The sequence below is a fragment of the Tiliqua scincoides genome, chromosome 2, assembly GCF_035046505.1.
Source record: "Tiliqua scincoides isolate rTilSci1 chromosome 2, rTilSci1.hap2, whole genome shotgun sequence".
Taxonomy (NCBI): Eukaryota; Metazoa; Chordata; class Lepidosauria; order Squamata; family Scincidae; genus Tiliqua; species Tiliqua scincoides.
The window spans coordinates 176,879,761-176,894,892 of record NC_089822.1 but is presented as its reverse complement, the minus strand read 5'-3'; the positions used below and the strand labels follow the sequence as shown (position 1 = coordinate 176,894,892).

At 45.8% G+C, this 15,132-nt stretch overlaps 1 protein-coding gene across 1 annotated transcript in view; it reads left to right on the top strand.

Annotated features, from left to right (window-relative positions):
* The window catches only part of PPARGC1B (PPARG coactivator 1 beta), a 136,823-nt gene that overhangs the window by 92,316 nt on the left and 29,375 nt on the right, over nucleotides 1-15,132 (top strand). Inside the window, exon 2 of the mRNA XM_066613880.1 lies at nucleotides 11,220-11,390. Within this exon, the coding sequence (XP_066469977.1) occupies nucleotides 11,220-11,390 (171 nt within the window). The remainder of the gene's footprint in view (nucleotides 1-11,219; nucleotides 11,391-15,132) is intronic.

Here is a 15,132-nt window from a genome sequence, read left to right as displayed (position 1 = left end):
GGGAGGATTGAGACCTCTCATGTTTTAATTCTGGAGGGTTAGGAAAGTGGGAGAAAATGTCCTTTCATTTCAGAATGTTGCTGCAATTCAATAGATTTTCAACCAATATGGGATACAGTATGGAATATGCTTTGCAACTTGTAAGTTCTCCTAGATTCGTTGCTTCTCCTGGAATGGCAAGTGGTGGTGATAGCCAAGGGAGCTTTTGCCCTGCTTTGTCTGGTGTGCCAGCTGCAGCCATATCTGAGTCTTTCAGTTCCAACCACAGTGGTCCATACCTTGGTGACATCAAGACTTTTGTACTGCAATACAGGTCCAACTTTGTTATACATGGATTTTTTATACATGGATTTGACTCCACACGAATGGCTACTGCAAATGAGAAGGAATGTGCTGATCATTGGAGGAGGGGAAAAATGCATCCCTTTAAAATCACAGTTTAAAAAACAGCTTTCCTTACTGTTGTAGACTCAGAGAGACAGTCATGCAAGCGATTACAGGTATAACCTAATTATCCATGGATTTTTCTATCTCAGCAGGATAAGAAAGGCCCTTTAAATTAAAAGAAACACTTGTTGGCAACCTTCAGTCTCAAAGACTATGGTATCGCGCTCTGAATGGTGGTTCTGGCACAGCGTCTAGTGTGGCTGAAAAGGCCAATTCAGGAGTGACAATCCCTTCCACACTGGGAGCAAGTGCAGTGTCACCCTGGTCTGTCTCCCTGGCTATGGTCCTTCTTTCTTTGCCTCAGTCTGTTGGCAAAGTGTCTCTTCAAACTGGGAAAGGCCATGCTGCACAGCCTACCTCCAAGCAGAATGCTCAGAGGCCAAGGTTTCCCATCTGTTGAGGTTCGTTCCTAAGGCTTTCAGATCCCTGTTGCAGATATCTTTGTAGCGCAGCTGTGGTCTACCCGTAGGGCGCTCGCTTTCCCTGCACAAGTTCTCCATAGAGGAGATCCTTTGGGATCCGACCATCGCCCATTCTCATGACATGACCAAGCCAAGGCAGGCGTCTCTGTTTCAGCAGTGTATACACGCTGGGGATTCCAGCTCGTTCCAGGACTGTGTTGTTTGGAACTTTGTCCTGTCAGGTGATGCCGAGGATGCGTCAGAGGCAGCGCATGTGGAAAGCATTCAGTTTCCTCTCCTGTTGTGTGCAAAGAGTCCATGACTCGCTGCAGTACAGAAGTGTACTCAAGACGCAAGCTCTGTAGACCTGGATCTTGGTATGTTCCGTCAGCTTCTTGTTGGACCAGACTCTTTTTTGCGAGTCTGGAAAACGTGGTAGCTGCTTTGCCGTTGTGTCTGTTTAGCTCAATATCAAGAGAAAGAGTATTGGAGATCATTGAGTCAAGGTACACAAAGTCATGGACAACCTCCAGTTTGTGCGCAGAGATTGTAATGCAGGGAGGTGAGTCCACATCCTGATCCATGACCTGTGTTTTCTTCAGGCTGATTGTCAGTCCAAAGTCTTGGCAGGCCTTGCTAAGACAGTTCATAAGCTGCTGGAGATCTTTGGCAGAATGGGCGGTGACAGCTGCATCATTGGCAAAGAGGAAGTCATGCAGATATTTCAGCTGGACTTTGGACTTTGATCTCAGTCTGGAGAGGTTGAAGAGCTTTCCGTCTGATCTGGTCTGGAGATAGATGCCTTCTGTTGCAGTTCCAAAGGCCTGCTTCAGCAGGACAGCAAAGAAAATCCCAAACAAGGTCGGTGCAAGAACACAGCCCTGCTTCACTCCGCTTCGGATGTAAAAGGGGTCTGATGTGGAGCCATGAAAGACTACAGTGCCCTTCATGTCCTCGTGGAAAGACCTGATGATGCTGAGGAGCCTGGGTGAACATCCGATCTTGAGGAGAATCTTGAAGAGGCCGTCCTTGCTGACCAGGTCGAAAGCCTTTGTGAGATCTAAGAAGGCTATAAAGAGTGGCTGTTGTTGTTCTCTGCATTTCTCCTGCAGCTGTCGAAGGGAGAATACCATATCAGTGGTGGACCTGTTGGCTCAGAATCCGCACTGCGATTCTGGATAAACGCTCTCTGCAAGTACCTGCAGCCACTTCAGTGCAACTCGGGCAAACAGCTTTCCCACAACACTAAGGAGAGAGATACCACGGTAGTTATTGCAGTCACCCCGTTGCCTTTAAAACATAAGAACAGCCCCACTGGATCAGGCCATAGGCCCATCTAGTCCAGCTTCCTATATCTCACAGCAGCCCACCAAATGCCCCAGGGAGCACACCAGATAACAAGAGACCTGCATCCTGGTGCCCTCCCTTGCATTGGCATTCTGACATAGCCCATTTCTAAAAGCAGGAGGTGGCACATACACATCATGGCTTGTAACCCATAATGGATTTCTCCTCCAGAAACTTGTCCAATCCCCTTTTAAAGGCATCCAGGCCAGATCCCATCACCACATCCTGTGGCAAGGAGTTCCACAGACCAACCACACGCTGAGTAAAGAAATATTTTCTTTTGTCTGTCCTAACCCTCCCAACATGCAATTTTAGTGGATGTCCCCTGGTTCTGGTGTTATGTGAGAGTGTAAAGAGCATCTCTCTATCCACTTTATCCTTCCCATGCATAATTTTGTATGTCTCAATCATGTCTCCCCTCAGGCGTCTCATTTCTAGGCTGAAGAGGCCCAAACGCCGTAGGCTTTCCTCATAAGGAAGGTGCCCCAGCCCCGTAATCATCTTAGTCACTCTCTTTTGTACTTTTTCCATTTCCACTATGTCCTTTTTGAGATGTGGCGACCAGAACTGGACACAATACTCCAGGTGTGGCCTTACCATTGATTTGTACAACGGCATTATAATATTAGCCGTTTTGTTCTCAATACCTTTTCTAATGATCCCAAGCATAGAATTGCCCTTCTTTACTGCCGCCGCACATTGGGTCGACACTTTCATCGACCTGTCCACCACCACCCCAAGCTCTCTCCTGATCTGTCACAGACAGCTCAGAACCCGTTAGCCTATATGTGAAGTTTTGATTTTTTGCCCCAATGTGCATGACTTTACACTTACTGACATTGAAGCGCATCTGCCATTTTGCTGCCCATTCTGCCAGTTTGGAGAGATCCTTCTGGAGCTCCTCACAATCACTTCTGGTCTTCACCACTTGGAAAAGTTTGGTGTCGTCTGCAAACTTAGCCACCTCACTGCTCAACCCTGTCTCCAGGTCATTTATGAAGAGGTTGAAGAGAACATAAGAACATAAGAACAGCCCCACTGGATCAGGCCATAGGCCCATCTAGTCCAGCTTCCTGTATCTCACAGCGGCCCACCAAATGCCCCAGGGAGCACACCAGATAACAAGAGACCTCATCCTGGTGCTCTCCCCTACATCTGGCATTCTGACTTAACCCATTCCTAAAATCAGGAGGTTGCGCATACACATCATGGCTTGTACCCCATAATGGATTTTTCCTCCAGAAACTCGTCCAATCCCCTTTTAAAGGCGTCTAGGCTAGACGCCAGCACCACATCCTGTGGCAAGGAGTTCCACAGACCGACCACGCGCTGAGTAAAGAAATATTTTCTTTTGTCTGTCCTAACCTGCCCAACACTCAATTTTAGTGGATGTCCCCTGGTTCTGGTATTATGTGAGAGTGTAAAGAGCATCTCCCTATCCACTCTGTCCATCCCCTGCATAATTTTGTATGTCTCAATCATGTCCCCCCTCAAGCGTCTCTTTTCTAGGCTGAAGAGGCCCAAACACCGTAGCCTTTCCTCATAAGGAAGGTGCCCCAGCCCCGTAATCATCTTAGTCGCTCTCTTTTGCACCTTTTCCATTTCCACTATGTCTTTTTTGAGATGCGGCGACCAGAACTGGACACAATACTCCAGGTGTGGCCTTACCATCGATTTGTACAACGGCATTATGATACTAACCGTTTTGTTCTCAATACCCTTCCTAATGATCCCAAGCATAGAATTGGCCTTCTTCACTGCTGCCGCACATTGGGTCGACACTTTCATCGACCTGTCCACCACCACCCCAAGATCTCTCTCCTGATCTGTCACAGACAGCTCAGAACCCATCAGCCTATATCTAAAGTTTTGATTTTTTGCCCCAATGTGCATGACTTTACACTTACTGACATTGAAGCGCATCTGCCATTTTGCTGCCCATTCTGCCAGTCTGGAGAGATCCTTCTGGAGCTCCTCACAAGCACTTCTGGTCTTTACCACTCGGAAAAGTTTGGTGTCATCTGCAAACTTAGCCACTTCACTGCTCAATCCTGTCTCCAGGTCATTTATGAAGAGGTTGAAAAGCACCGGTCCCAGGACAGATCCTTGGGGCACACCGCTTTTCACCTCTCTCCATTGTGAAAATTGCCCATTGACACCCACTCTCTACTTCCTGGCCTCCAACCAGTTCTCAATCCATGAGAGGACCTGTCCTCTAATTCCCTGACTGTGGAGTTTTTTCAGTAGCCTTTGGTGAGGGACCGTGTCAAACGCCTTCTGAAAGTCCAGATATATAATGTCCACGGGTTCTCCCGCATCCACATGCCTGTTGACCTTTTCAAAGAATTCTATAAGGTTTGTGAGGCAAGACTTACCCTTACAGAAGCCATGCTGACTCTCCCTCAGCAAGGCCTGTTCGTCTATGTGTTTTGAGATCCTATCTTTGATGAGGCATTCCACCATCTTACCCGGTATAGATGTTAGGCTGACCGGCCTATAGTTTCCCTGGTCCCCCCTCTTTCCCTTTTTAAAAATAGGCGTGACATTTGCTATCCTCCAATCTTCTGGCACCATGGCCGTTTTGAGGGACAAGTTGCATACCTTAGTCAAGAGATCTGCAACTTCATTCTTCAATTCCTTAATAACCCTTGGGTGTATGCCATCAGGGCCCGGTGACTTATTGATCTTTAATTTATCAATGAGGTCTGAAACATCTTCTCTTTTAACCTCTATCTGACTTAACTCCTCGGTTAGGAGGGGCCGTTCGGGCAGCGGTATCTGCCCGAGGTCTTCTGCCGTGAAGACAGATGCAAAGAACTCATTTAATTTCTCTGCCATCTCTAAGTCTCCTTTTATCTCCCCTTTCCCTCCCTCACCATCCAGAGGGCCAACCGCTTCTCTGGCGGGTTTCCTGCTTCTAACATATTTGAAGAAGCTTTTATTATTCCCCTTAATGTTGCTGGCCATGCGTTCCTCATAGTCTCGCTTGGCCTCCCCTATCACCTTCTTACATTTCTTTTGCCACAGTTTATGTTCCTTTTTATTCTCTTCATTAGGGCAAGACTTCCATTTACGGAAGGAAGCTTCCTTGCCCTTCACAGCCTCTCTAACTTGGCTGGTTAGCCATGCGGGCACCCTCCTGGATTTAGTGGAACCCTTCTTTCTTTGCGGTATACACCTCTGCTGGGCCTCTATTACTGTTGTTTTAAGCAGCCTCCATGCACTCTGGAGAGACTGGACTCTTTTTACCCTCCCTTTCAACCTCCTTCTAACCAGCCTCCTCATTTGAGGGAAGTCCGCCCGTCGGAAGTCAAGGGTTTTTGTTAGAGATTTGCCTGGTATTCTTCCCCCAACGTGCACGTCAAAACGGATCGCAGCATGATCACTGTTCCCCAATGGCTCAGTAATGTTTACATCTCTAACCAGGTCCTGCGTACCGCACAAAATTAAATCCAGAGTCACCTGTCCTCTGGTGGGCTCCGTGACTAGCTGATCTAAGCCACAGTCATTTAGCACGTCAAGAAATCCGGTTTCCTTATCGTGACCAGAACACAAATTGACCCAGTCAATATGAGGATAATTGAAGACCCCCATGATTACAACCCTGTCCTTCCTTGTCACCTCCCTGATCTGTTTCCTCATTTCAAGGTCCCCATCAGATTTCTGGTCTGGAGGACGACAGCACACCCCCAGTATTACATCGCTGCTCAAGCCTGGTAATTTAACCCACAGAGATTCTACGGTGGAGTCGGACCCACCTTCAATCTCTACTTTGCTGGATTCTATCCCTTCCTTAACATAAAGGGCCACCCCACCTCCAACACGCCCCTGCCTGTCCCTCCTGTAGAGTTTATAGCCCGGGATTGCGGTATCCCACTGATTCTCCGCATTCCACCAGGTTTCTGTTATGCCCACTATGTCAATATTTTCCCTTGTCACCAGACATTCCAGTTCTCCCACCTTTGCTCGTAGACTTCGGGCATTCGCATAAAAGCATTTATACACGGAATGCCCCAGGATGGGCTGCTTATTCGCTCCTTTGTCCCCGCAGCCTCTCATTGTGCCAAACTGTCTATCACATCCCATCTCCCTACCTTTCCCAATTTCTTCTCCTACCCTGCCTCCTACCCTACCCAGGACAGATCCTTGGGGCACACTGCTTTTCACCTCTCTCCATTGTGAAAATTGCCCATTGACACCCACTCTCTGTTTCCTGGTCTTCAGCCAGGTCTCAATCCAGGAGAGGACCTGCCCTCTAATTCCCTGACTGTGGAGTTTTTTCAGTAGCCTTTGGTGAGGGACCGTGTTGAACGCCTTCTGAAAGTCCAGAGATATAATGTCCACGGGTTCTCCCGCATCCACATGCCTGTTGACCTTTTCAAAGAATTCTAAAAGTTTTGTGAGGCAAGACTTACCCTTACAGAAGCCATGCTGATTCTCCCTCAGCAAAGCCTGTTCGTCTATGTGTTTTGAGATTCTGTCTTTGATGAGGCATTCCACCATCTTACCCGGTATAGATGTTAGGCTGAACAGCCTATAGTTTCCCGGGTCCCCCCTCTTTCCCTTTTTAAAGATTGGTATGGCATTTGTTATCCTCCAATCCTCTGGCACCGTGGCCGTTTTGAGGAACAAGTTGCATATTTTAGTCAAGAGATCAGCAACTTCATTCTTTAATTCCTTAATAACTCTCGGGTGGATGCCATCTGGGCCCAGTGACTTATTGATCTTTAATTTATCAATGAGGTCTGAAACATCTTCTCTTTTAACCTCTATCTGACTTAACTCCTCGGTCAGGAGGGGCCGTTCGGGCAGCGGTATCTGCCCGAGGTCTTCTGCTGTGAAGACAGATCCAAAGAACTCATTTAATTTCTCTGCCATCTCTAAGTCTCCTTTTGTCTCCCCTTTCCCTCCCTCACCATCCAGAGGGCCAAACGCTTCTCTGGTGGGTTTCCTGCTTCTAACTTATTTGAAGAAGCTTTTATTATTGCCCTTAATGTTGCTGGCCATGCTTTCCTCATAGTCTCACTTGGCCTCCCGTATCACCTTCTTACATTTTTTTTGCCACAGTTTATGTTCCTTTTTATTCTCTTCATTAGGGCAAGACTTTCATTTATGGAAGGAAGCTTCCTTGCCCCTTACGGCCTCTCTAACCTGGCTGGTTAGCCATGCGGTTACCCTCCTGGACTTAATGGAACCCTTCTTTCTTTGCGGTATACACTTCTGCTGGGCCTCTATTACTGTTGTTTTAAGCAGCCTCCATGTACTCTGGAGAAATTGGACTCTTTTTACCTTCCCTTTCAACCTCCTTCTAACCAGCCTCCTCATTTGAGGGAAGTCCTCTCGTCGGAAGTCAAAGGTTTTTGTGATTGCCCTGTATACTTCCCCCAACGCGCACGTCGAAATGGATCACAGCATGATCACTGTTTCCCAATGGCTCAGTAACACTGACATCTCTAACCAGGTCCTGAGTACCGCACAATATTAAATCCAGAGACACCTGTCCTCTGGTGGGCTCCATGACTAGCTGCTCTAAGGCACAGTCATTTAGCACGTCAAGGAATCCGGTCTCCTTTTTGTGACCAAAACACAAATTGACACAGTCAATATGAGGATAATTGAAGTCCCCCATGATTACAACCCTGTCCCTCCTTGTCACTTCCCTGATCTGTTTCCTCATTGCAAGGTCCCCTTCCGGTTTCTGGTCTGGAGGACGATAGTACGCCCCCAGTATTACATCACTCCTGAGATCTAGTAAATTAACCCACAGAGATTCTATGGTGGAGTCAGACCCGCCTTCAATCTCTACTTTGCTGAATTCTATCCCTTCCTTAACATAAATGGCCACCCCACCTCCAACACGCCCCTGCCTGTCCCTCCTGTAGAGTTTATAGGCCGGGATTGCGGTATCCCACTGATTCTCCACATTCCTCCAGGTTTCCGTTATGCCCACTATGTCAATGTTTTCCCTTGTCACCAGACATTCCAGTTCTCCCATCTTTGCTTGGAGTCTTCGGCCATTTGCATAAAAGCATTTGTACATGGAATGCCCCAGGATGGGCTGCTTATTAGCTCCTTTGTCCCCGCATCCTCTCACTGTGCCAAACCGTCTATCACATTCCATCATGCTACCATTCCCAATTTCTTCTCCTACTCTGCCTTTACCTTTGCCTTTGTTCTTGTACAGCGTGACGATGTTTGCATCCCTCATGTCCTGTGGTACTCCACCTTCTCTCCAGCAGAGGCAGAGGATTTCATGCAGCTCAGTCGTGATGATCTCTTTGCAGCACTTTAGGACTTCAGCAGGGATGCTGTCTTTTCCAGGTGCCTTGCCAAAGGCAAGGGAGTCCAGGGCCACGTGAAGTTCTGCTAGGGTTGGTTCACTGTCACGCTCCTCCAACACAGGCAGGCACTCAATGTTGTTCAGTGCTTCCTCGGTTACTGCATTTTCTTGGGAATACAGCTCAGAGTAGTGCTGCACCCAGCGTTCCATCTGCTGCGCCCGGTCCTGGATGACCTCGCCTGTGGCAGACTTCAGAGGGGCAGTTTTCTTCTGTGTTGGACCTAGGGCCAGCCTGATACCATCATATCCCCTTGATGTTATCCCCATATCCCCTTGATACCATCCCCTTGATGTTGCCTGTGTCAGCTGCTATCTGTATCTGGGAACAGAGTTGGAGCCAGTAGTCGTTAGCACATCTCCTGGCAGTCTGCTGGACTTTGCTTCAAGCAGCTCGGAGGACCTGCAGGTTGAGCTCACTGGGACAGGCTTTGTATGCTGCTAGAAAAGAAAGAAAAGAAATTAAAAGAAAATAGTGTGTTTAACAATAGCTGTTAATGCAAGAGCGGGCATCCTGCTGACAATCCATCAGTCATTCTCTCTCCAGGCACTTTCACTACAAAGCAAGCAACCCCTCCCTTCCCCTTTTGCGTTGGTGAAGGAAGAGGTCCCTGGCTCAGAGTGAAGTCTTTCTAAGTGCCTGGAGAGAGACTGATTGATGGATTGTCTGTTTAATGACTCTATCTTACATCACAAAGGTCAGCAAGTCGGTTTTTAAATCACTGATCGAAAGGACATTGTTTTTTAAATGGATTTGCTATAATGCAAATAATGAGACTCAACCTGTATATTCTTCATGGGACTACCCTTGAAGACTGTCTGAAAACTGCAGTTAGTGCAGAATGAGATGGCCCAGTTGGTCATGGGGGTTCAGTGGTTCATTTCTGTAAGACTGCTGCTCCAGTGGCTTCCTGGCTGCCACTTTGTTTCAATAAGGGCCCAATTCAGTGTGCTGATTTTGACTTTTCAAGCCCTTCAAAGCTTGTGGCCAGGATGTCTGAGGCACCACCTTCTTCCATATGTACCAGTTTGCCCCTTGAGATTATCTGATGAGGTCCTTTACTTGTGTCACCCATGACTGAGGCTGGGGGGACTGACCAGAAGAGGTAGGGCCTTCTGTGTGGTAACACCACAGTTATGGAACTCCCTCCCTTTTGAACTGAGATCTGCTGCTTCCCTGGGGGTTTTCTGGCAGGGTCTGAAAACTTTTTGTTTTCATATGGCTTTTTCATTATAATGTGTATGCAGCGTGTGTGTGTGTGTGTGTGTGTTTTCATATGGCTTTTTCATTATAATGTGTATGCAGTGTGTGTGTGTGTGTGTGTGTGTGTGTTGGGGGATTTTGTGCTGATACTTTTAATTGTGGCTGTTTTTTGTATTGTGGTCGGACATTTTGTCGTTTTCATTTGTGTCATGTTTATATTTTATGATGCTGTTTTTCATTATTTGTACTTTGTTTTTATTTCTGCTGCTTTTTCTTGGTTTTTATTGTGCTGTTAGTATTAAATTGTTGTTTTGTTTTAATTTAATTATATATTGTAAGTTGCCTTCAGCACCCCATTGTGGAGGAGAAGGTGGGATAAAAATAGTTAAATAAATATGAATTGGTAGACAGTTTGGATTTTCCAGAAATTAACTTCTAATTCATTGACTTTTCCATGAATCCAAAATATTCAACTCATGGCTGTCGCTATCCCTAAAATAGAGAGCATAGCCCCTTCAAATCTTACGCCAGTCATTAGTGAAGGACTGCTTTTATGGAGGATAGGGGAGTTGTCTTATCTTGTAAATGGGTCTAGTAAATGTCTTCCCAACAAACTCTTCTCAAGATGTTTACTTAAAGCCTGGCAGTCTTGAAGCTGGCCTTGAATGGCCAGATGGTAGAAGGCCAGAAAGGCCATTGCCCTGCTTTAGCTGGTGTACCAGCTGAGACCATATTTGAGTCAGATTGAACTGGGTACAGTGGTCCATGCCCTAGTGGCATCTTGTCTAGACTACTATACACATAGGACTACCCTTGATGACGGTTCAAAAGCTGCATTTAGTGCAGAATGTGGTGGCCCGGCTGGTCACCAGGGCTTGGTGGGCTGATTCTGCCATTACTCCGGCAGCTACACTGGCTGCCCATTCCATTCCAAGCCCAGTTCAAGGTGTTGGTGATGACCTTTAAAGCCCTGCATGGCATAGGACTAGGATATTTCAAGGACTACCTTCCCCCATATAATCCTGCACATCCCCTACGATTGTCAGAAAGGGCCCTGCTTAGGATACCACCACCATCTAAAGTCAAGGGGATGGTGGCAAGATGCAGGGCCTTTTCTGTTGTGGTACCATGTTTTTGGAATCAGCTTCCAAAGAATCTGAGAACAGCCCCATCTCTATATGGTTTCCCATGGGGTTTAAAAACATTTTATTTTGTCAGCTGCATTTTCTTTTCTGCCCCATTGGGAATCAGGGGAAAGCATTGCATTTTGGAACATGAAGGTGCTGGTGAATCCTCCTTTGCTTTAGGAAGATTTGGGCTCCTTGAGTCCCTGCTAGTGTGGCCTTATGTTGAGTAACATTTGGGCGCCCAGACATCTGTGACTTGATTTATATAAGTGAATGTAACCTTTGGCCTCATTCTTGGATTTGCAGGCTGACAGTAGAAATAGCCACATTCACCGTCCCCTCTTTTCTCTCCACAGTATGAAGTGTCTGGTGAGGGGCACCTTTATTCTGATTTCCCCGAGATTGATTTGTCCCAGCTGGATGCCAGTGACTTTGACTCAACCAGTTGCTTCAGCGAGTGGCAGTGGTGTGAACGCTCCGAAACAGAGTCCAGCCAGTATAGCACGGATGACTCTGAGCTTTTTCAGGTATTTGATGGTGGAGGAGTTTACTGTGGGGCACTGCTTTTCCTTCCTACGTTTCTACCCCTCAATGCAATGTTTTGCATAATGTTTGACTCTAAAGCCCACATCGACTGTGTAGAAGTGATCCATAACCACGAGCAGGTCCTGCTGGTAGGATTTCACAACAAGATTTCTAGCATGTATTCCTTCCTAGTTTTATGGAGGAAAAATATCAGAATCTGCCCAGAGTTCGCCCAAGGAAGAGTGGAAAGGTGACCCTGGGTTGTCATCCAAGCTACCAGTACTTGAACCCTCTGGCTTCAGTAGTTTTTGTTTCAGGCTACACTTGGGATTTGTGGTGGAGCAGACTTTTTTTCTTCCTCTCTGATCATTCCCTGCTGAATATCCCGATACTAAGTCAGATCATGGGCCCATCTACCTCAGCAATGACTCCTGCAACTGGCAGCAGTTCTCCAAGATCTCAGACAATTAATTAACAGTATTTATATACCGCTTTTCAACTGAACGTTCACAAAGTGGTTTACAGAGAAAAATCAAATAACTAAATGGCTCCCTGTCCCAAAAGGGCTCACAATCTAAAAAGATGCCAAGGAATACCAGCAGACAGCCACTAGAACAGACAGTGCTGGGGTGAGGTGGGCCAGTTACTCTCCCCCTGCTAAAAAAAGGAGCACCCACTCAACTTTTTTCAGTGATAACTGAAGCTGCCAGAGATTGAGCCTGCTACAGTCTGTGTGCAGAGTTTGTGCTGCGCTACTGATGAGGTGCACGTGTAAAATTCTTACATAGAATAACTTCAAAGGGTCAAAGCTCAACTAATTCAGGAATCCTTGCAGATGTTCTCTTGTCTCCCTTTTTCCACACATACCCCCCTCCCCCTCAAAAAAACAACTCAGTTCTTTCTCAAGCCATACAGCCCATTCTTACTTTGGTTCTATGCTCTTATGACACATGCGCAGATCTGGGGCATTCTGTTTCCTAGAAGAGCTTGCCCTTTAATTCCTCATCATACACTCATTTCTTTGCTCTTTCTGGAACAGCATGGGGAAGCTGAGGAAAGGTGGCTGTGGGTGGGGAGGGGGTCCAGGCTATTAATATCTCATCTGCAGATGATTAGTGCTCCATTAATTTGCACTTGGTTTCTAAATGGAGCAAGTGTAGTAAAGCTAATGAGAAGGTAGAATAGGAGGAGAGGGCTGCCAAGCCAATCCTCTTGTGATGTATTATTAAAAGGAAATTACAGGATAGTGCCTCACGCATCCAGCTTGATTTTTAAACCTGATGGATCGTTCCGCAGTAGGTGGGAGGCACTAAAGGAGGGTGGCTGTTAGAGAGAGAAGGGAGAAAGATGTGGTTTCTAAGAGGATCATCAGAAGCAACACAAAATGATGTTGTCCACAAATGTTAATTTCCAGAACACAGAAAGCTGCTCTCTGACTCCTCAGCTTCAGCATCACCTCTGCATCTCTGTGCACCTGGATATTTATAGCCAAAACTCCCTCGCGGAGTGCGTTGCTTGCACTCTCTCAATATATGTGGTCCCATTATACAAATCACTGAGTGGGGATGTAATGCAGGTGACTTGAGCTGTGAGCCAATGAGGAAGATAAAAGCTGTACAGCTCACCTGTGAGTGACAGGAGTCTTTCTGCATGTTTCGCTTCTCTCCCCTCCTTTTTTGTATCACTCTTTACTTCCCACAAGAAGTATGCAATTTCCCACTGGGGTGCATGGTATTCTTAGTATATTTACTGCTCCCATATAATCAGGGCATTTTTTTGAACTGTTATTATCTTTAGTCCTTCCCTTGTTAGCTTGGTTTATCCTCCATTGTGTCAAACCATCTGCATTGTATTTATCCATCTCCTCCTGGGGTCACTGCATGTGTCAGGTGTGGTGAGGTCTTTCTCACAAAACTTATGCTGCAGTTAGCAGAACTCTTTTGTCACCATATTCCTCATAAATAGGCTTGGGATCACATCTTCCCTCAGATTGGCCCCTAGGGAATCTCTGCTTCTCTCTATAGATTTTTATAACTTCAGCACTTTTTTGTGATAAGAACCTTATGGACACCTTTACCCCTTCCCCCCAGTCCTTTCATTTTGGTGTTCTGCTCCAATAGGAGCCATTATTGGATTCCACCACATAACACTAGAATCTGTTTTCACTCTCTTTCTTAGGGGCACAGGAGGGCCTGGCTCCAGACTTGGAGCCCCTCTAGCTACTGTTTGGTGTAATGGCAGTAGGGAGCCCAAGTAGCTGCAGTTTTGCTTCTTCAGACTACCTTTCAGCCTCTGGAGATAAGAGCAAATCAAAGGATACTGTTTTATTATTATTATTATTATTATTATTATTATTATTATTATTATTATTATGAGTATTTATATACTGCTTTTCAAATAGAAGTTCACAAAGCGGTTTACAGAGAAAAATCAAATAACTAAATGGCTCCCTGTCCCAAAAGGGCTCACAATCTAAAAAGATGCAAATGATTACCAGCAGACAGCCACTAGAACAGACAGTGCTGGGGTGAGGTGGGCCAGTTACTCTCCCCCTGCTAAAAAAAGGAGCACCCACTTGAAAAAGTGCCTCTTACCCAATTAGCAGGGGTAGCTAATTTTGTTCCACAAAATAGCTGAAGGCTGGTGGGAAAGAATGAGTACCCACCCTCACTATATTGATGCTGTCCACTAGCCTGGTTAAATTGACAATTTGGCCATTTGACTCCCCATTTCATCATTATTCTACTGAGGCAGGTCCTCTTATTCAGCAACTTTGGACAATTAGCCTATAGCAAAGGCTTACGGTGTACTCCAAACAAAAAGCAGAAGCAATCCAAGGATGTTGTATGCCAGAATTAACATTTAATATATTAAATTCAGCTCAAACAAGCTCATCTCATTTACTGTAATTGTGGAAGATAGGACTCTTAGTGGTTCTCACACATTTAGCACCAGGACACACTTTTTAGAATGACAATCTGTCAAGACCCACCAGAAGTGATGCACAGGAAGTGACATCATCAAGCAGGAAAAATTTTTACAATCCTAGGCTGCAATCCTACGCACACTTACTCAGGAGTAAGTTCCATTTACTATCGTTGTTAAAAGAATATACATAGTAGCTTTTTAAAAGTATAGGTCTGTAACGTTTCCCTAAATGCAGTCACATACCATAGTAGCAACAAGTCTAATATATTAAAAATAAAATATTGAAATGAAAGGAAATTGACTTGCGACCCACCTAGTGGGTCCCAACCCACAGTTTGAGAAACATTGCCCTACAACATCCACTTGGCTCAGCTGGAGCTAGGTCTGACAGGATGTTGGAAAAGGACTGTATATAGTGAGAGAAGCTAATATTATTGCAGTTTAGTTCCTGTAATAAAAGAACTCATCATTTATACACTGATTCCTGTGACTGTTAATCTTGGAGGGGGGATGTCTGCAGAGGCTCTTTGAAGTGTCTCCCGCAGAACGAACTGAAAAGCGAAACAAGAACTAAGAAAAACAGTGTGGGATAAAAGCTTCCACCCTGACAACTTGTGACGTGAACTAATGTGGGATGAAGACACTGAAAGGAAGAAGTTTCTTCTCTTGGCCTACTCCAAGGTGTCCATATACCAACTGCATACGGAGAGAAAATACTTTACTTTTTTTAAGGACTATCTTGGATTTCAGGTTACTAGTGCTTGCCAGATAATTTTTTGTAGTGGAATTATTCACTCATTATGAACTTCTCAAGAA